The 21,799-nt window shown below is 41.8% G+C and overlaps 1 protein-coding gene across 1 annotated transcript in view; it reads right to left on the reverse strand.

Annotated features, from left to right (window-relative positions):
* Positions 1-3,287: 3,287 nt before the first annotated feature.
* tgfb2 (transforming growth factor, beta 2) overlaps positions 3,288-21,799 on the reverse strand; it is a 45,479-nt gene continuing 26,967 nt past the window's right edge. The window contains exons 2-7 of the mRNA XM_068735716.1: positions 19,303-19,466; positions 13,127-13,259; positions 12,916-13,026; positions 10,684-10,870; positions 7,674-7,827; positions 3,288-7,595 (exon numbers count right to left, since the gene is read on the reverse strand). Coding sequence (XP_068591817.1) covers positions 7,437-7,595; positions 7,674-7,827; positions 10,684-10,870; positions 12,916-13,026; positions 13,127-13,259; positions 19,303-19,466 — 908 coding nt within the window. The 3' untranslated portion in view covers positions 3,288-7,436. The remainder of the gene's footprint in view (positions 7,596-7,673; positions 7,828-10,683; positions 10,871-12,915; positions 13,027-13,126; positions 13,260-19,302; positions 19,467-21,799) is intronic.

A 21,799-nucleotide genomic window follows, 5' to 3' on the forward strand; every position in this document is an offset into this window, starting at 1 on the left:
GTTCGGTTAAATTGCTGTCAATGGAATGCTTTGGCTGCGAGCATCCAAACACACAAACACACACACACACACACACACACACACACACACTCTATGCGGTTAGACTGCAGAATGTCCTTTCTGTCAGTAGCCTAGCCTCTCTGCTGATGGGAGCCAGTGCATTGCTGGCTGCTGATGTCACAGTTTGAGTACCTCTCTCTGATTTTGTGTTATTCTGTGCCGCCAGCTGCAGCTGAGTAACCAAAATCTCCAAATCGTTTTTCTCCCCAGAGACAGCACACCCTTTCACCCTGAAAGTCTGCGCCGTCCTCTGCTGCAGATTGCACTGCTGGCTGCACAGCTGAGGACGGAGCCCCTCGCAGGGTGTGTGCAGCGTTCAGCAGGACTTTACCCCCCTCTCGGTCCATCCTGCGGTGGTTATATGTGCAAGACAGATACTGAAGAAATGTTCCACCAGCCTCAGGAATCTGATTTGATTCAAGATTCAAGCCAAAGACAACCGGTTAAGCTCCATGATCAGTTCCAGTCCTCTTACCAACGCTCCAGAATGCAACTTTTTCCTTTGCTCAATTTCAATGTTTTTCAGCCCAGCTGAGATTCACAAGGAATTTGTTTTTTTGGGAGGTATAGGTGGGTGCAATAACACATTCAAGGAGGGCATCTTTACCCACTGCCAGACATATTACAACAACCCTACACTTCTGTGAAACAGCTGGTCAACAAACTGCTCAGAAAAAGCAGATTAGGACAAATTATTGATCAACACAAATCAAATCCATCCGGTTACTTCCACACGTCACTGATAAATGACTGGCACTGACTTCATTTAGTTACACTGTAACTAAATGAAGTTGAATTAGTGAAATGGCTTTCACACCGTAGTGTGTGTGTGCCTTATGTGATGAATGTCTAGATCCACCTGTAACATTTTTGGACTTCTTCTGGAGACACAAAAGGCTTTATGCAACTTTTTTCATATATGCAGCAGCTTCCCAAAGCGACAATGTGACTTTCACAGCCCCCTCATGCCACGATGAGCCGGCGTGGAGGTGAGACTCTCTCTAGCTCGGTTTTCAGTTGTTACACAACTATTTCTTCCACTTTTCAAGTGAACAACCGTGTGCAATACAAACAGGTTCACACACCTCATCAAATACTGACCTCAGGTCAGCGGAATCTATGCGCTCTAGCTACCCCGTCAGCTAGCGTCAATTTTGCATTGTGTCAATTCATCAACTCGTCACATGCATACACTGTCTTTTCAAGATAAACTTCCTTTTTCACAGGAAAAGATCATGGTTTGGGTTAAAGTGACTTTGTTTTCGGACTCATCCATCCACACCGGCCTCCTCCCTGTGCAGACCTGATTGCTCTTTTTACTACGTGACCTGAATGCCTCCTTTACTCTCATTGTAACTACCGCCTCATGGAGCGTCACAGGCTAACGCGTTGGAGCAACTGACCATATACCATGAATGTCATCCAGCTGAGATATTTAAACCACACTATGTCTGTTGATTTTTTGGGCCGAATCAGTATTTTGATAGCTAACACAGTTTTCATGTAATCACAGTTTATGTTTCATGAAACTTTTGGGACCGTTTCATATTTTATAATGGGTGTGTATTGTAAAGAATGTTCAGACCTAGAGTGGTGAGGTCACCACTAGAGTGGAGAGGAGCTTGAAAACAAGTTTTACTCTTCATGCACCATTTTGGTCTTGCAGAGGTTTGTGCTGGTCGCAGACATGTGTCTTTGGAATCCAACCGACTTACACATCTGGCTCAGGTAGCCTGAAAGTTACAGGAACTCCAACCAACTGCTCCATTGGACTCAATGTTAACTCTGACCACATTTCTAACACCACAAACACAAATAGTCTTTTCTCTCTGATGATAGTAGTATTTTGAGCATTGGACTAGTCTTCACCCTGGTGCCCCAATCACCATGTTAACACAGCTTCTGCGTGTGTGTCACCCATGAAGCGATAGCTCCTCTCATGTTCCCGACTGTCCATCACAAATACAGAAATGATGGGAGCGATATCTCAAAATACAGAAATAAGAGAATTCATGTATGAATCTCAAATGGGGAAATGAGAGAAGCGATATCTCTCAAATTAAACTAAATGATACTTCTTACTACTGGTAATATTGGCGTATATATGTCACTATAACGTCACACTGTCAAAATTTGTTGCAAAATGTTCTAGTTGTATACGTTCTGCCATTCGTGAACGGAACCCTTCATTAATAGAAGCAGAAATAACTGAACCATACACCCAAGTTCTTCAAACATCTGCTCGTGTTGACTGACTGATAAAAGGCTGAGGTCTAACCCAGATCAGCAGTTGTGTGTGTGTGATTGTGCAGCTCTGCTCTGCTCAACATGATCACCAATGACCCAGATGATGACACAGTGCAATAGTTTCCATCTGATATATAATTGGTGGAGGTCCAGGTTACGACTTGGAGCCAGTGCCAGGCTCTCCTCGCAGCCTTTATTTATCACTGGTCCACCATGCAGACCTAATCCCTTTTACAGAGCCTCATTCCAGAGCTGACACAAACCTCCCACACTCTGCTAATGCTGCTCTCACTCCATTTATCTTCACTCCACCCAGGCCTCTTTCATACTGTCAGCATCGTGGATTAATGAGGGCAATTTAGCTTCCTTTGTACAACGCATCTGACACATGTGGTTAGGTAAGGAAAGTGTTCTTGTTCCTGGTAATTAAAAACTAAAGTCATTTGGGAATTTAAAATGTATCTCCTGTATCTCCACACCCTAGCCTTCCACCTACTTCCTGCTTTTGCACTAAAGGTTGACATTGGATTTACATCTTGAGGTGCAGACTCATACTAGCTTTACTTCAGTCTCAAGCCAGAAACATGCAAGTCCGTTCTGATGAGGACACAGCAGAACTTATGTATGTCTTTTGTTTATGCTGATGATTGTTCACTCGTGGTGTAATAGACCACTGTTGATCCAGGACCCGTACGGATCCCCCCCTCGCAGTCCGGCACGCATGTGACCTGGTTATCAATTCCACAGTTTAACGTTAACCATCACCCACTGGACAGTTTGCATTAGCACAGGCATTCCCTCTTGTATCAAGTGCTGCAGATCCTTCTTGTTTAGTCTCTCAAATGAGTATCATCCTTCGATCAAATATCGTGTTATGAGCTAAACACGAGCGTCTTCTTGGTCTCAGCAGGTGTAGGTTGGATTGAAGTCCTCAGAGGACAGGAGGACACGCTGCAGCAGAAAGAACACATAACACTGAATTCCCTTGAAACTTAAATAATTTATTTACCACCACAACAACAATGTTAGCATAGTGGGTCACAATAACAACATCATCATCATCAACACAACAAATACACATAAAAAATAACAGCTCTATTGTGACAAAGTTGATGCTTAGCTCTCGTTCTTGCTGCTACTCAACAAGTCCACTGGCACTAAACGGCCGAAGGGGCCGGGGTCAGCTGACCTCCATCGGCACTCCTCATTGGATAACGGGGGGAGTTCTGACTAACAACAAAACTACGTACTTTAAAATAGTACAATTAAAACAGTGCAGTTTGTTTTTATTGAAGAATAATGAATGACAGACAGGTGTGAGATAACAGTTTTATGTTGGTAGGAAGATGACACATTGATGACACATTGATGACACATTGATGACACATTGATGACACTACTACGGTGGTGGCTGCTGATGGGTGGACACATTTTGTAATCATTTGGGTCTATGAGTCATACTCTTCATTAATACCTTCTATAATCTCCAAACAAACAGCTCCATCCTCACTGAGCAACAGTCTGAAGTGATGTGTGTCTGTGCTGAGTGTGACATGTGACTCTTCTGTGTGGAGCCTCTAATTGTTCACAAGTAAACAGACAGACAAAGGGACATGAAGGACACGTCTGTTTATGGATTTAATGTAAATTAGTCTAGATTGGACAGCAAGAATCTGTGTGTTAATAAGATTAAAGGGATAGTTCTGCTTTATTACAATTTGGGTCTAAAATGTTTCCTTTGGTCACGCGTTGTCCCCATGTGTCCTCCCACAGTCAAGAGACATGCAGGTCAGCTTAATCGCTGAAGTTTGAATGTGAGCATGAACGTCTGTTCTATCTGTCAACATACTCAAAAGTGTGAATGTGGGGAACATTTAAATATTCCTTCAGAATTCACAGCAGCTAAGAGCAAAGTGTTGTACTGAGTAACGGACGGGTCAAACGAACACCGGACTTACCCAGGAGACAGGTGTTCTGGTCCCGTGTCAAACCGAAGTCTTGTTGACTAGCCTGGCAGAGGTTACAGAACACTGTGCGTCAGACACACTGGTGATCAGGGCGCTTGCTGTGAACGTGTTCTAATTCATTCAGACTTGATCTTTTCTTTTTGAATCCAGAAACAAACCAACACTTTATCCAATTATTCAAAGCTGGAGGTCAGACAGCGGAACATCACTAATGTTCCCTCAATGCACAGGAAGACTGTGTGCACTACTACAGCACAGCAGGTCAAAGCTGAGCTGTGTAGACTTCAAACAATGTAATAGTACCTGTCATCAAAATAAACTAATGATGTCACTTCCTGTAGCCGCTGTCATCTCCAGAGGGATTCTTTCACCAGACTGTATCCAAACAGAGACGACCATCTGCTGCTAGAAACCTCGCTATTACAACACTTCATGATAAACAATGATTTATCTGTGAAAGTAGAAACACCACCGCTCCAGAGAAAGACGTCTAACTAGCATGGCATTGTAACTGCTGGTGGTTTCTTATCCATTATATCCACCCACGCTCTCCTCTAACGCTGTCTTTATCTCTATCAACGACAGACATCTTTGTCTTTTGCTGCGCGGACTGTAAAGACCCTTGAGGCAAATTTGTGATTTTGGACTTAAAGCTATACAACTATAAAGCAAGGACTGTCTGTCTGTCTGTCTGTCTGTCTGTCTGTCTGTCCTTCACATAGCTTGGTGGGTCGTCGAATTTAGGGCAATTTGGACACGGGACACGTTCAATATGGATAAACTTTGAACAAACAAGAACACAACGACTCTGTGCAGCAGCTGAGCTTCATGAGCTCTTCTTCACTTCCTGGAGTGAACAGGAGCTGACAGCATCAAACCAGAGCGTGAATGTGAGCAGGCTGTGATTTGGGTGCGACTGTCCTCGTCAATAAGACGATATACTGACTTGTGACACTAATCAGAACACCTCCACTGATTCAATCACGCTCTACTCTGTAGCTGCAGTGGTTCTGTTTGAGATGACCTCCACTCAGTGAGCTTCACCATGTGTGTGACTGAGAGTCACAGCTACCCGGTGTGTGTTTTAGGGGCGGAGTTAGTGAGTTGGAGGCTTCACTTGTCAGCCGTTCTCTAACAGGGAATGTTGGTGGTGGTAGAAGAAGGCTACTCATGACAAGTACAACTACTGACAAGTAATGGTACAACGACTAATACTGCACAGTAAAGTCCTGCATTCAGATGTAGACTTCAAGTGAGGAGTGAAAGAGAGGCTTCATCAGCACAACGTGTTCAAGGTGGAGCTGTCACTTCTCACTCTACTGTCTGGGTAATGTAGTACTGTACTGTAGTAATGTAGTACTACATGTAAAGTGTCTTTGAGTACTCTGAGGAGCGCTCTATAAATACAATGTATTATTATTATTATTATTAGTACTACGATGTGTTCCTCTGAAGCACAAGTACTCAGTGGGTTGCATGTGTGTTAACTTCTTTGGGGGTCTTTTGTAAGTTGCTTCAGGTACAGTGAGTTAGAGTAGTAACATGTCTAAACTCCATCATGTATTATGCTTTATTACAGCTGTTTGGGGCCCTTTCAGTTGGGGCCACAGACCCAGGTTGTGTAGCTCACCTCACAGTAAAGTCTGCCTGGTGTTTGTGACTGAACTACAGCGTGTCACCACATCTAAACTGCATATTATTATTAATTGTCTTTAATAATTAAATAATTGACTTGACATCATTTTGATTCTAAATGATCTGTTTTCTTTAATTCAGGTTTTACTGCTTTGTAATATTGAATGGAGATGATGGTCAACTACGAAACAAGAATCATTGTTATAATAAACTGGAATTATCCTTTAGGGAGCTCCCAAGTGTTGTGGTGGCTTATTTATTCATCATTTGATCATTTCAAACATCTGTATTAACAATTGTAATAGATTCAAATGAAACCCAACAAAGACAAACAGAAAAGAGGACGTGGTTTCACTGTGGTGAGGTTGGGGGGGCAGTGAAGTGGTGGGTAGGTGTCGGGGGTGGGGCCGTGTTATTGTCAGGACTTATTTCATATATAGACAATTATCACTTATACTTCCAGTGTTTGCCTTACTCTTGTGTCTCGTGTGATAATGGTGTGATTTCACAATCCAAAAAGGGTTGTACAAGAGTCATATCTGTGTCACTGTATGTATGTATGTATGTATGTATGTATGTATGTATGTATGTATTAATGTCTGCATGTATGTATGTAGATAGACAGGTAGCTCAAACAATAACCAGGGGTGTCCCCAAAGCAGCTGGCACTGAAATCTTAAAGATTATAACATTCAATTTAATAAGTACTAAGCAAATACACGTTATAATGACAGAACTGTTTCTTAATGACCGTAACCATATTTTTGACGATGCTGTTATGGATATATCCTTTTAGGATAAATTTCAATACAGTCAGATTCTCAAACCATTACCTAGTGTCCAATAGTGGTACAGCGTGTTAAGGCACTTCACTGGATTCATCACACGGTTGCTGCTGGGCATCAACCACTTTCTCATGAACAAGATCCCATTCCATCTAATCTGGTTTATTAACTATTGCCAGGAGCCGAACATGAAAGCACTTCCCTTAGAGAGAGCAGTGATGCACATTTCAAACCCTCTACTGCATGATTTCATGTTTTCATCAGCACATTATTGTGTGTGGACGTTTTGCGGCCTTGAGTTTGCTTTGCATGGCCACATAAGAACAATGTAATGTCATCAAGACTGGGCAGGCACTCCAGGAGAAGAAGGGTTAAAGGGTATAAAAAGCTGCATGTTGACATTGGATAGCTCAGACATTACACACCAACCACATCATGCAAATCTCTGCACACCAATGAGGCAGTGTGAACCTGTCAACCAACCGAACGCTGCACTTATGGAACTCAGCATTGGTATCAAAGTCAAGTTCCTGGTATGACCACACTGTCTCTGTATGTTGTGTATGCATGTAATCGCTCTGTACACACACTGCTGTGAGTATACCAGTGCATGTAAGACAAAGTACAGTTGCGGTTTGACTGTATGTATGCGCAAATCCACTATCAGTGTGTGTGTGTGTGTGTGTGTGTGTGTGAAGGAGGAAGAGAGGGAGATTGTGTTTGTGCTGGCTTGTAAGGGAGTCTAGCTGCACTTGCAAGACTTGACCTTCATGTTGGAGAGCTGCTCTATTTTGGGGGTCTTGCCGATGTAGTAGAGGATGGTGAGGGGCTCCAAGTCCTGGGAGACGCAGCAGGGTGATGCCGATGCTTCAGGGTTGATGGTGTTGTACAGGCCTAACACCTAAAACACAAGTATTACAGCCATTCAATGAAGGAATTAGGACTTTAAGACAATATGAGCCTGTCCCTCATACAGTACCTTGGAATGCTGGGTGTCTGCGCTCCACAGATAGGGACAGGCTCCGGCACAGAAATTGGCCTCGTAGCCCTTTGGCTCGTGGATCCACCTCCAGCCCAGGTCCTTCTTAAAATCGATGTAGAGTGACCGTAAGCAGCAGTTGTCCTGAACGTTCCTACAAAAAGATGAAGGGGAGAGGTGAATCGTAGTGCAGTAGGAACCGACAGCTTTGGAGGCGCATTGATTGGGTCGGGTTAGTAAAGTGTTGGCCCAAGGTAGAGTAGCCCATTGCTTTGGATGAAGGAAAGGCTGAAGCTCGTAGGGAGAGAGGACATCTTATTAATTCCTATCAGTGTTCATTTCTCCTCTGTTGTTGTCCAGCACTTGCAGCCTACATTTGTTGGTCTTTGAGATATTTGTCCCGCCACATTTTAGAAATACAAATTTAGAACACTGGCCTCAGGAAGAAATGCTTTGGTGGACACGGCCCCTTATTCTAGTTTTAATGCATTTTTTCATTTATAGTCCGGTCTTATTTTTGCTGATATGGTCATCATTCATTTCTGTAATAACAAGCCTGTACTAAGGTTAACTGCTGAGAAAGATCACGCTGACACCGCTAAAATGGATGGAGAACCCCACATAATGACCACTGTCTGTTTAAATATGGTCTTTGGCATCAAAGACATTTTTCCATTATTCCATCCATTACTGAAGATCAGTGCACCGCATTTCTCTTCTACACGTATACTTGCATGGGGATAGTCGATTGGCAAAGTCAGAGAAGCAAAGAGCAAAAATTCAAAGGAGCCGAGTTCAGGTCAGGTAGTAGAGCTCGAGGTCAAAGCTGAAGATAACGTGCTGCCACCTAGATTGTGATGGACGTTCACAAGAAATTTTGACAATGTGGCTTCTGCTGCCCAAAGACGTCGCAATGTCTGGGTTGAAAGCACTCATAATCATATGTCAGTGTTATTAGTACACTATAGCATGTCATCATTGTAGAACATGATTAAGGTGGACTCATGATAAGAATAGAGAGAATCACACACACTTTCTTTTCACTGCTTCAATTGATTGAATTTCTGATTATGAATAATACATACATACATACTGATCCGCCCATACACAGATTCACACACACATATTCAAACTCCAACTTCTATATGGTAATCTACACATACATGTATATATATATACATATATAGCACATGATACATAAGGGCAGAGATAATTATTTTCGTTAGCCAGATCTCGTTCGATGATGCATTCCATTAAGCCTACTGCCAGCAGGCACATTTAAAGAAATATAATCTGATTAATTGGGGTGATGAGGCACTTTAAATTAGCCTATACATTTTCCCAACAGTTACGCATTTAACTTGTCTGCGATATTTTCCCATGCTTCTTGTCTAGCCCTCACAGCGGTGGCGGTGTTAGATGTTGCCATGATTATGGTCTTGAATTCCTCATATGAGTTCATGATCATCTCCTGCTCGTCAGCAGAGAAAAAAGAGGCTCTTTCTTTGACTTTATTTGCCATTCTACTGTTAGAAAATCATGGTTTCGGTGATCGACGCTTCCCCCTTTTGAAGTAGGACGGGTACGTGCAATTATCCTGATAACTGACAGCTGGTTCCAATTAACAAGATTGCTTGAGCGTTAATCCTTGTCCTTGCAGCCATTTCAAGGAGAAAAAACTGGGAAACACCTGTCAAACAAAACCTAAAAAAAAACATAACCGTAGTTCCTATTGCTCCAATATTAATACTGGAGAGGAAGGATGACTTGAAAAACAGATCCTGCGAAAATTGTGTCTGTAGTGTTAAAAGCTCCAGCGCAAGTTACAAAACTGGTACCGTCTGCTTTCTTTGACAAATTAGTGGTCTGATTTAACATGGAGTCTAATGGAGCAGTCGGTTGGAGTTCATGTACACTTGGATGCGACCAGCACATTTCCAAGCTTTTTGGCTTGGAAATACTCTGTAATACTCTGTATAAAGAGTAAAAATTGTGGGAATGGGAGCAATTTGTTTGGAAAAATCACAGAATATTTCCCTGCTCTGCTCCACTCTGACAGTTATGCCCTCACTCTAGCACTTAACGAGCTGCACAATACACACCCATTATAAAATCCGAAACGGACCCAAAATTTTCCTGAAACTTAATCGGTGACTTCATGAAAACTGTGCTAGCTAGCAAAATGTCCATTTGGCACAATAACGTCCATCGTTTTGTCTACGTTTTAAACTTTTAATAATTTTTCTACGTTAAAGTATGGCTGGTCAATATGGGTCCAAAGTTACGTGTTTTTTTAGCTCTCTTCAAGACGAAACCCCATTCAAGTCAATTGGTAAATTTTGCTCAGTTTTTTGGGATTTTCGGGAAAACCGCTGGGCGAATCTCTGAGAAAAGTCATTGCACACCATTCCCGATCAGGCCGCACGTTTTGGTGTATTTTTTGCACAGGTGTTGGCAACGCTGTGTGAGGAGAAGCGCGCCAAACTTTCGGGATATGATTATTATTATTATTATTATTAAGCCTGATGGATTATATACAATGTGCTTTGGCACAGGCAGTTTTACTGCCTTGTGCTACAAAGCCACACTGAATGAAGCCTGCCTCACTCTGCCTTAAAGTGCTGCTGAAGCACAGAGGAACCTCCTTACTATGGCTGTCCATTGAGAGCCTTATGCCCATAGACACAGACTGTGTCACTTTGTTCTGTTAAGACAATTGACATAGATTCAATACAAATAGTACTATCCATACATTTCAAACTGTTGCCATGAAGTCAAGCTCATAATTACTGTCGCTGGACTTTGCTGTCAATAGATTGTCCATATATGCAAATTATGTGACATGGAAATATTTGGCTGCTTATCACAAAATAAAAACATCTACTGACAGCTAAGAATACTTAGATTTCAGCAAGATGTGTGATACCTGAAGCAGACTTTAGATCAACATGGAGAACTCAAAGAGGAGAGAATCTCTCCTGATGTGCGAGTGTGAATTCCAGATAAGTACCTGGAGCAGTAGGCGGCGTCCAGCGCTCTCCTGGATCGATGGCTTGTGTGCTGGTACTGGGATTGGGACTGGGACTCCAGCCGGTATGACGGCAGCAGCATGAGGAGAAGGTGTGGAGCCCGAGTGCTGTGCCGCCGCTTCTTAAACACCTTCAGGTCAACGTTATGGATGAAGCTGTCATCAATACCTGCAAACATAAAATGTATCAATAAGCTGCATTTTACTGTATGCAAGTACAAAGTCAATATGTCAAATTATGCCTGCAACCCCCTCCCCCACACCACACCCACGAATTATGGCAGGCTTATCGCCCCACCATCGCATTTGGAAGGGAAAAGCAGTTTGATCCAAAAATGTTGATACTAAATATCTTGAAACCCAGAAATGATTCATCCTTTTTACACTTGCGGTTCCTTTGTCTGGACATCAATGTGTTTTTTGAATGTGTTTTTGGTTAGATGTTTGAAATAAGGTTTGTGGTTAACACAAGCTGAAGAGATTTTAATGTTTTGTTCTACAATATAAAATACATCAGTAAATACCTCTCTGGTAAATCTAGAAGCTTTTAAGAGTCTCTAAAAAGGCGGTTGCTAACAAGTGGCTAAATGAGACTACTAAACGTCATCATGTTACAAGGTTACAAGGTTTCTATTTGTCATCGTACGACACGGTTGCACAACGAAATTTAGATTGTAGTCCCAATTTGCTGGTCCCAAACCTATGGTCACTGCCATCATCTACTGCCCTTTTCTGAACTATCTGAACAACTTACCCAGCTCTAATCACCTAGGTGATTTCAACATTCACATTGACAACCTCACCTTCAATGCAGCCATCAAATTTCTGGACCTTCTCAATTGCTTCAACCTTACCCAGTATGTTACATTCTCCACCCACAATCATAGACACATCCTCTATTAGCGATCTATCACTGATCATCTATCCATAATCCTGGATTTTCATACTCTCACCCCAGCACCTAAACAGCACACAAAATCCCAAATTCATCTCTCCTACTGCTCTAACTGCTTCTTTCTCTGAGATAATGGCTGCAATCCCACCACCTCTAACCTAGTGGAGAAATACAACAACATACAACCTTCCAGTCTGGATCAGCCAGCTCCTATAAAAATACGCACTGTGTCATTCACTCAATCCCTCCCCTGATATACACTGAACTTCGCCAACTGAAATTTAAAGGAAGGCAACTGGAATGACTACAAGAAATCAAACCTCTCCGTACACATTGACACTAACAAAGAACATCTTCATATCTACAAGAATGCCCTCTGCACTGCCCACTCCACCTACTAAGCCAGTCTCAAAAACATGGCCCCCTCCTACCTTTCCACACTCCTTCAATAGCACACTCCTACACTCCCTCAGATCAGCAACTGCTAACCTCCTCACCTCCGCAACAAGGACCAATGCATCACTTTAGAAGCTAAATTAAATTATCCACAGTTTTTTAAAGCTAGAAGTGGCTTTGGTTTCCTACATCTGAATATTTGGAGTTTATTAAGTCATATCAAATTTGGTCACTTAAGTATCATATTATCTCAAACGCATCCGGATGTTATGCTGTTTAACAGAGACTTGGCTGAAGAAAGAAATTGATAATCAAACTGTCTCTTTTAGTGGTTTTGAAATGTTCAGAGCTGATAGAGCTGGTAAATGTGGCGATAAGGCAATACATGTAAAATCATCTTTCTCTGCACTTGAGCTGACTTCAGTCTAAATTCCTTAATGTTCTGAATTTATTTCCTTGTAAATTGATCTGGGCCACAAAAACTAATGTAATAAGTAAAAATAATTGGTGTGTACAGACCTTGGAAAAATAAATGAATGTTGATTAACTAACTTCGCATTAACTCACCCCAACCTGAACATACCCTCCAAGTCCAGCTTTATTAATATTATCAAACCCTCTTCCTCCAGTGGTGTTCCTGACGTTGGTGCTAGTGACCTTTGCTTGATTGTTTGTATTAGAAATGCAAAAAATAGGAAAACAAATTCACACATAGTGGTCAGAAGAAACCACTTACCATGAAGACCATTTAACTGGTTATGAAACAGACAAAATATAATACTGATGACTCTATATGACCTACCTAAGTAAAATAAACAGTATTCAGAGACATTGTTGGTATTGCTCTCTTTAGGGGATTTGTTGACATTAATACAACAAAGAAAAACACCACACCGCCTTAACAATTTTCTGAATCAAATAACCTGCAAACCGTGCCTCCAGCTCCTCACTCTTGTTGGGAATAATGTAGTTATTTGATGGTACAAACGTGCAGCACGGACAATGCAGGCTGATCTTGAATCCACTGTTTCTGTCTGTGGAGAAACAAAAGTCACAACAAGGGGATGCAACAATGTAACATGTGCAATAAATTCTGAGAAACGTGCTGCAGTGATGGGAGGACTATGCACTCACCTCTGTGGTTTAGCCATTCATTCACTGCCTCTGTCACGTCAAAGGACAGCCACTCTCCCTCCGTTTGTGTTCGTACCACCTTGCTGTCTATGTATCGCTGTGTTGGCGATGTCAGGTCTTTGTGTCCTAAAATCTGTGTACAAAACAGATGTATGAAATGTCAAAGTAGTGAAGAATTTTAGACAATTCATTAAAAATTATTAAAAATAAATCTTGATTCTTTTGGACAGTTGAGCATGCTGCCACACAGTCAGTTCTATGCACCACAGTCCTTTCCAACAAGTCCTCCGACTTTGACTAAAAATGGATCATCTGTAATTGCCTTTCAAAATGAGTGTTTTCTGTGGTTAGGGTTGATTAGGGTTAGGCAACTTAACTACTTTGTTTCGGTTTGTCGTCATGGTTAAAGGACACATATAGGGACTGTTGGTAGGAGACACGGTGTGAATGTTTTTTGCAACAATTGATTTAGTAGATGTTAGGATGAGTGACCAATATCACCATCACTACTTTGGGAAACAGGTAAAGCGGTATTGAGAGAAAAAATATCATATTCCACATACAAGAAAAAGAAAGACAACGAACAGGAACCTACTTAGAAGAAAAGATTACAGAACTAGAGAACATCAACGCAAATAATCCCACAACACAATGTCAAAATGATTGTGATTTTGACAAACTCATGCCGAACAATAAATCACCAGGACCTGATGTCTTCCCTGCTTAGTTCTATAAACACTTTTGGAATATTTTAGCCCCACTCTTCTACAGATCAACTGCTGAAATTAAACAAAAATCCAAACCTCCAATTAACATGAACACTGCTGCAATCTCTCTTTTATTAAAACCCAATAAAGACCCCACACCGCCATCATATCGTCCCCTATCTCTCATCAACACTGACACTAAAATCATTAGCAAAGCCCTAGCATCACGAATCAAAACTGTAACTCAAGCTATCATCCACTCAGACCAAACTGGCTTTATTAAAGGAAAACACTCACTTAATAACCTACGCAGACTATTTAACATAATCCAATACACATCTCATACAAATTCACCAACAGCCATAGTCTCATTAGATGCAGAAAAGGCATTTGATAAGGTAAACTGGGAATTTTTTTTCTACATGGTGAATCATTTATCCACTGGGTGAGGTTTTTGTACACATCACCAACGGCCACGATCACCACCAAGAGATTAATATCACAACGCTTCACTTTACACAGTGGCACTAGGCAAGGTTGCCCACTCTCTCCATCTTTATTTGCCATATTCAACAGCCATCCATCAAAAAATAAATATCACAGGAATAGAAACAAAAAATATGCACCACAAGATTAGCCTTTATGCAGATGACATTCTACTATACCTACAAAATCCCTCGTCTTCATTACCTGAAACCATCAGCCTAATAAACACCATCTCTAATCTTCACGATCAACTGGTCTAACTCCACCATTCTCCCACTCAGTCCTAACAGCTTGGATGTGGCAGTCCAAACACCACCCATTTAGGATCAACATTTACCCCAGGCTGTCCGAGTTAGTCCATCTAAACTTTAACCCATTTCTCAAAACAGTAGAGGACAACCTTCAATTATACTAGTAACCACTAATAACCACTTTACAAAAATCAAAAACCCGAGGTCTGGAAGCACCAAACTTTCTCCATTACTTCATTGCTCATCAACTCCAATACATTCACAAATGGACAAATCTCAATCAATCTGACAACTCCTGGACAGACAGAACAATTATTGTGTAAAGACATCCATATTTCAGACTTATCATTCATACACACGCTATCCATGATTCAAAAAGCCGACAATAGCTACAACTCTGACAGCCTGGAGGAAATTCTACCAAATAACAGAACAATCTCACCTACTAAACACAGTCCCATCTGGAACAATCCCGACTTCTTAATGAACAGAAAAACACTAAATGTTTCATCATGGACTAGTAAAGGTGTCACACATCTCAAACACATCTTCCATAATAACACCATAGTCTCAGTCTCGTATTTGGTTCAGAAGCTCGGCATTGGGAAAAATCACTTTCATACAAAAACATCTCTTTCATGCAAAAAAATAACTTTCATACAAAAAAATCACTTTCATACAAATCGTGTATTCATCACAAGAACAACACACAAGTTGTATGAAAAGGAGAGGACTACAAAAGCGACGGCGTTACAACGTGCACCGGCCGTCTCTCACCGGAGACTACCGGACTTTTTACAAATTGGCATCATTACGTAGTTATTTCGGCATCCCTTTTTGTCCGTTTATTGCAGTTTAATCACATAAAATCGGTTTATTTGGGGTTCATACAGCTGTAGTAAACAGACACAGTGAATACAGCTCAATAAAATCCACGGAGCTCCTCCGGACGATGTTATGAACCCAGACAAGACGGCGTTTAGTTTCCCAGGATATCTGGGACTTCCACAACACGTTCTAAGCAGAAATAGAGGTTATCTTTTCCATGGTTGATGGCAGACAGTTGAACGGTTCCAGGCCACGAGAATGAACACAAATGGTCCCCGGCGAGTAACGCGGCGTGAATTACGTGATTTGTGTGAACGCAGTATTAGTGGTCCTGTAGCCATGAAGCACTGAGGATGTGTTCGTTGATGTGTGTCACATGCCCAGCATAATCCAGACAGCAGGACAAGGTGTTCAGCGTAAATAACCATGGTGATCTATCCCGGCAAGAAGTGAAACTTCGTCGTAGGACTTAAAAACCCAGAGTTAACCCTGAAGTAACCTCGCTAACCCTCATCCTGATTCGTAGTACAATCCTCAGTTTTGGATACAGGCAGCAGTAGATGCGCATATCTAACCAAATGGAGATACCACAGCCCGAATGGAAGCAGATATCAATGATGGAAGGCTCTCTTTTAACTCACTTAATGCTACTGTAGTGTTTCACACCCACATATCGGCTGCTGAGTGAAGTATGGATAACAGTCTATGGTTTAGCAAATGCATGCACAGCAGTCATAACATAATACACAATACATCAACATAGTAGACACACAAGCAGCCACAGTAGCTTTGGAGGGCAGTGGGTTGAGGTCGAGCAGCTAGCTCTTTTCTCTCTGGTTCTGGTCTGGGAGGAGCAGCGAGAGTGTAACCAGATGCTGGACAGACCTCTGTTATTCTGTCCTTCAGAACCATGTGTTTATGTTGGCCCATTGCTGCCTAATGTGTAAAACACAATCCCTGCTGCTTTCATTGAGATCTCCTGTTAAGACTGGTGTGGGAAACCTGACAGAGAAGACACTGAAGCTCAGACACACACTATAGAGAATAGAAAATCAGAGCTCTCGATTATTGTACTGTTTGACCCCTTTGGGTGACTGTCACTTTGTAACCCTCATTGTCCTTTAAAGACCTTTGTGCTTCTGCACCATTGTACGTCTTAGATTTTCATTTTTATTTGCATGCTTTTTTCTTTTTTGTTTGAGCATATTTAAACAGAACTAAGAAAATCAACATCACACTGTTAAACCAAAAAATGTAACCCAACACAAAGTCTCTTGTAGAAAACACTCCTGAGGAGGCGTAGCAGGTGTATGGTAAGGCTGTCATGAAGACAAGCGAAGGACAGCTGTGATACAAAAGAGTCACGTTATGCTAGGTGGCTTCAGGAAAAGGCTTTCAACTCCCACTAGAAAGATAAAGCTGACTATGACACATTGGTACATGTAATACACACATTAGAAACCATACGAACATAACTCACACCCACATGACAGTAAAGAGACACACCTGGGATTTCTAAGGAAAAAGGAGGACAAAAGCGATGTCAGCCACACTATATAAGACTATGTAAGAACAGAATAGATCAGTCACTTTCCAAAGAATGACTCGGGTTGTGTTCTTTGCTTGAAGAATAAAGTCTATGGCATCGAACTCTGTCTGATTCCAGTGAGTTCTTCAAAGATCATCAGGACACCAACAGGTATTAAGGATAGAATAAGAATAAAGTCGGCGAGCAGTAGTTTATCATCAACTGACCCGGTCTGAACTTCTTTCCATGACAGCATCACATGTTTTTCAGATGAAAGAAGGCGGATTTTGTTTCATGATTGATTGGTGGACGAAGGAGAGTTCGTTTTACTTGATCACTTTTACCTCATCCTGGATTATATGAGATGGAAGCTCAGAAGGAAGAAAATGATGTGCAGTTCACCATTGAGTCCCAGGAGTCATTTGAATGTACAATGTATAGAATCATCTACAGGGTATTTATTACAGCAGCCTACAAACACCACAGAGGCAGAAATGTTTCAAACGGTTCTAGCAGGTGTTGCTATGTATAGATGTGAAGAAGGGAATGTGATGAATGTTCATGTTACCGGTTCTCCCTCTTTGTACCAGCCTGTCCCTTCCTCCCTCACACATTTAAAGGTGAACATCTCTGTGTTTGGAGCTGTGTTTAGCCCAGCTGTCATCTCCTGTAGCGTGGGAACATGCTGCTGCAGACCGATCACTGAACAATGACCCCCGAACCCTTGTGAACGGGTGTATTCTTTTTCTATGTATGTGTTCATCTCTGGTGCTCATAGTGGCACAGCCCTTTCTAGGATCTACTGCCTGTCAAACACTAGGGCCAGGGCTTTTCCTTTTGGTAGGTGATGCTCTTCACAACTTTCAGCATGCCGGGAGTTGTATCCGACTGTATATAAGAAGTGGACGTAGTTGTCGTGACGTTAGCCATTGGTTTGTGGACTGTTGTTTTGAAACCTTGATTTCAGCGCTTTGGCCTTCTCCATCTTGGTTTACGGCTTTTTCACTTCCAACCAGTGGACAGAAGTGACCATATTTGGACTGCGAAGGAGTGACGTAGAGACACTGTCTACGGCTTTGGTAGCGAACTGTCAATCACAAAACTCTATTTGACTCTAAATGGAATAATAATTATATATAATAATGTACTAAATGAACATCATGCTGTATTGAAGAAGACTGTAAACTAGAGATTGAGACCATAAACTCATGTTTACAATGTTTACTGAGGGAATAAATCAAGAGAGAAGTAGAGTCATTTTAGACTAGACTTCTATACAACCAGAGGAGTCGCCCCCTGGTGGACACTAGAGAGAATGCAACTTTTAACACACTTCTGCCTTGGCTGTACTCGGCAGAACTGGAGGTTGCCGCCTGATTTGAACGCATCGTCTCTGGAACACATCGTCTCTGCTCTGCCGTGGTCGTCTGAAGTCTGGCCACTTTTGCTGCAGTGTAAATTCATGGTTAGGCCCAAGAAGCTGACTCTGCGCTTTCTTTGGAGGACAGCCTAAAATCGACTGTGTTAAAGCCACAATTTTGCGCACATATGAATTAGTCCCTGACCTTTCCGCCAAAAATTTAGGAATCTCATAAAAGCCCCAAATCAGACTGGTATTGAGTTCACCGGGGAAAAGGGAACACTGTTTGATAAGTGGAGCACCACATGTAGGGCAAATGATTTTGATTATCTGGGGGGTTAATATTGTTGGAGGAATTTAAGAAATGTTTGCCTGATCGCATTGAGGTGTATCTGACTGAGCAAAAAAGTAAGTTCACTCTGTTCTGCCGCTGTATTTGCTGATGAATATGTGTTAAATCACGAGACTGCTTTTCCATCCACCTCTGCAGAGAAACCTTGTTATAACTCAACTTTGCAGGCTAGTCAGCATACGTTACCAAGTTCAAAGAAAGAGGAAAGGAAGTGTTTCTATTGTCATAAACCTGGACAAGCATAGCCAACTGTCAGACCCTTAAAATGTAAAGAGCAACAACAGTCTTCACGTAGCATGTCACAAACACGTTTGCTCCAGCGATCAATTCATGGAGAGCTAAATTAAAGAAAAAAAAATATTCTAAATAATGAACATAATATATAACTGTCATAAAGGCAGTTCAAAACCAGTATGTCTGGTAGCATGTTCAGTTTAAAACCAGTATGTCTCATGTGTTCAGAGATCGTGATGATTATTAAAAGCAGTAACGTGTGTGTACCTAGCGTGTGTGTACCTAGCGTGTGTACCTAACGTGTGTGTACCCAGCGTGTGTGTACCTAACGTGTGTGTACCTAGCGTGTGTGTACCTAACGTGTGTGTACCTAGCGTGTGTGTACCTAGTGTGTGTGTACCTAACGTGTGTGTACCTAACGTGTGTGTACCTGGTAGAGTTCGATGCGCTGCTCGGACACTCGGGCCCCATGGTTTTGAAGACGGAAGATCCGAAGTTCAGCCTTCACCAGGTTGGAGGCGTTCTTTTCCATGGAAGACACATCAAACGTCAGCCGCCTGAAGTATGGGTTGAAGTGTGTAGGAGAAATGACATCTACAAAAAAGAAGAACGAATAGCTGATTTAGTATATTTGTGTAGATCTATCCATTGGTACCAACCATGCTAGCTTGTCGTAAAGAAGGCCAAATAACACTCGAAATGTAGGCGAGGGAGTGACTGGCACGACCATATTCACAGGGGTCCCTTGACCTTTGCAGCTTGCACTGACCTCAGCTCAGATACAGTATGAACTAAATTAGTTTCGAGGACATAGAAGGTGGCAGCATGGTTGATCCATTCATGATGCAGGTTCTATCTCTCGGACATGTTGGGCTCTTTTATTTTAGGGTCTGTGCTCGCTGGAACAATGCAGGCCTAGTGATGTCTGTCGGTAGTCTTGCAACTGACCTCCCCTCTGTGCATGATACAGCTACATGTTCCTCTGTGCTCCTTGAGGAACCGGGGATTGTGGTGTGCAGGGTGTCTACTGCTTGTCTTTTGACCCCAGCAGAGCTAGGCTATGGCTCTACCTATTTCAGTTGTGTAATAACTGGTTTGGCTGTGGCAGCCAAGGTTATAAAGAAGTAGGTTGCTGCGATAACTAAATGAAGCTCCAGCATAAGTTCAGACAGGAAGTGAATACTCTGAATAAGCCGTAGTTTATTTCTCAAACATCTGTCATTCACTTCTCACACATGCTCACTCATTACTTCCTTGCTGTCATTGTTTGGGGCTGTCAATCATATCAGCTGTTTAGATCAGCTGGTCTCTTCTATCCAATAACACAACGACATAATGACATGGTTAGCCTATCATCTTGCTGCTCATCAGCACCACCACCACCACCACCAGCGTCTGGACTCCATGGGGGGGTTTATCTTCGGCTGCTTAGACGCCCCTCCATTACAAATCTCCCTGTGGAGTCCAAGACAAAGACTCTGAAGACTTTATCACCACATATCATCTGTTATTAATAAACATTTATCTTTTCTTCATCTGACTTGTCTCCTGATTGAACTAATTAGCAGGTCAGGCTCAGTGTGGTCGGGTCAATGGAGCAGCAGGACTCCACCCACTGTTGTGAATGAAAAGGAGCGTGTTTGAGTTATCAGCATATATAAACCAAATTATTGACATCAATAGAATTATTAATGTCAGTAAGATTATTAACAATTATTAATAATAACGGGGCACCACCCTGAGAGCAGGGACCAATAACAAACTATAAATTAAGTCTCATAATTAATATTCACTCACAATGTCAACAGTCAAAGTACTATTACACATTCAGAGTGAAAGTGAAGGTTTGAATTACGAGCACAAACCACATATCAGCTGTTATCACAATACACATGCACAAAGTAATCACAGACAGCTGCTCTCTAAAGTATAACAGAGTTTATTAAGTTCTAATAACATTGATCAAGTCAACTAATAAATAAAACTAACTAACAACAAAACAATACATTTATGAGCACGCTATTTAAAACCAACAAAATCTGTGGTGAGAGAGAGTGTGTGTGTGTGTGTGTGTGTGTGTGTGTGTGTGTGTGTGTATGTGGGTTTGTCAAAGAGGAGGAAAAAGAAAAAGAAAGGAAACAGATCCTCAGTCAAATACAAAAAGTGTTACTCTGTCACACAGCAACACGACTGACCAACTTAGATTCGTCTAAGTTCTGATCTTTGAACGGATAAAATAAAAAATACCAACTTCACTTGCAGTGACTGATCTAACACAACACGGTTGCAGCAGTATGAAATACACAGTATAATGGTGTGTAATACACACAATAACTTAAGCAAAACACAAAGAAGGTAATAAACACACAATGACCTGCCCAGACACCAAGTAAGCCCTTACTGTGAGATGGACTTTTAATAGTCGACGTGGTCCTTCGAGTCCTTAGCTAAACTCAGGTGTGCGGCTATAAACTTCTTATGTGGCAGAGAGTTCCTTCGGAAATCAAGGGTATTCTTCTTCTAATGCTGATTATTATTAGAGTATGGTCATGTCCATATAACGTACGATATGTCAATAGCGTAGAAATGATCACGATCATGTCCATTCATGTACATAGAGCAACCTGCCTCATTAATCACTTATTGCATCACCCTTTGCACTCTGCACCATTGTCAGATTTGACCATGATTCTCCAGAGCCACATTATACAACTGCTCTCATAGGACAAAACTCCCTAGAGTGTTCCTTTATAGATCAGTTTGAATGTTTGATATTCCTACAGGCATCAAGCATCAGACGCCCTGACACCCACAGCTACACGCACTCCTTCAGGACGACAGCAGCCACGCACAGTAGCAGCAGCACAATCCCCTCATACACTACTGAAAACCATGTGTGTGGAAGTGTTTGACGTTCGCTTACACAG

Source organism: Cebidichthys violaceus, unplaced genomic scaffold (genome assembly GCF_023349555.1).
Source record: "Cebidichthys violaceus isolate CVI_PGR_0920_01 unplaced genomic scaffold, fCebVio1.0.p SCAF_7, whole genome shotgun sequence".
In the NCBI taxonomy this organism is placed as follows: Eukaryota; Metazoa; Chordata; class Actinopteri; order Perciformes; family Stichaeidae; genus Cebidichthys; species Cebidichthys violaceus.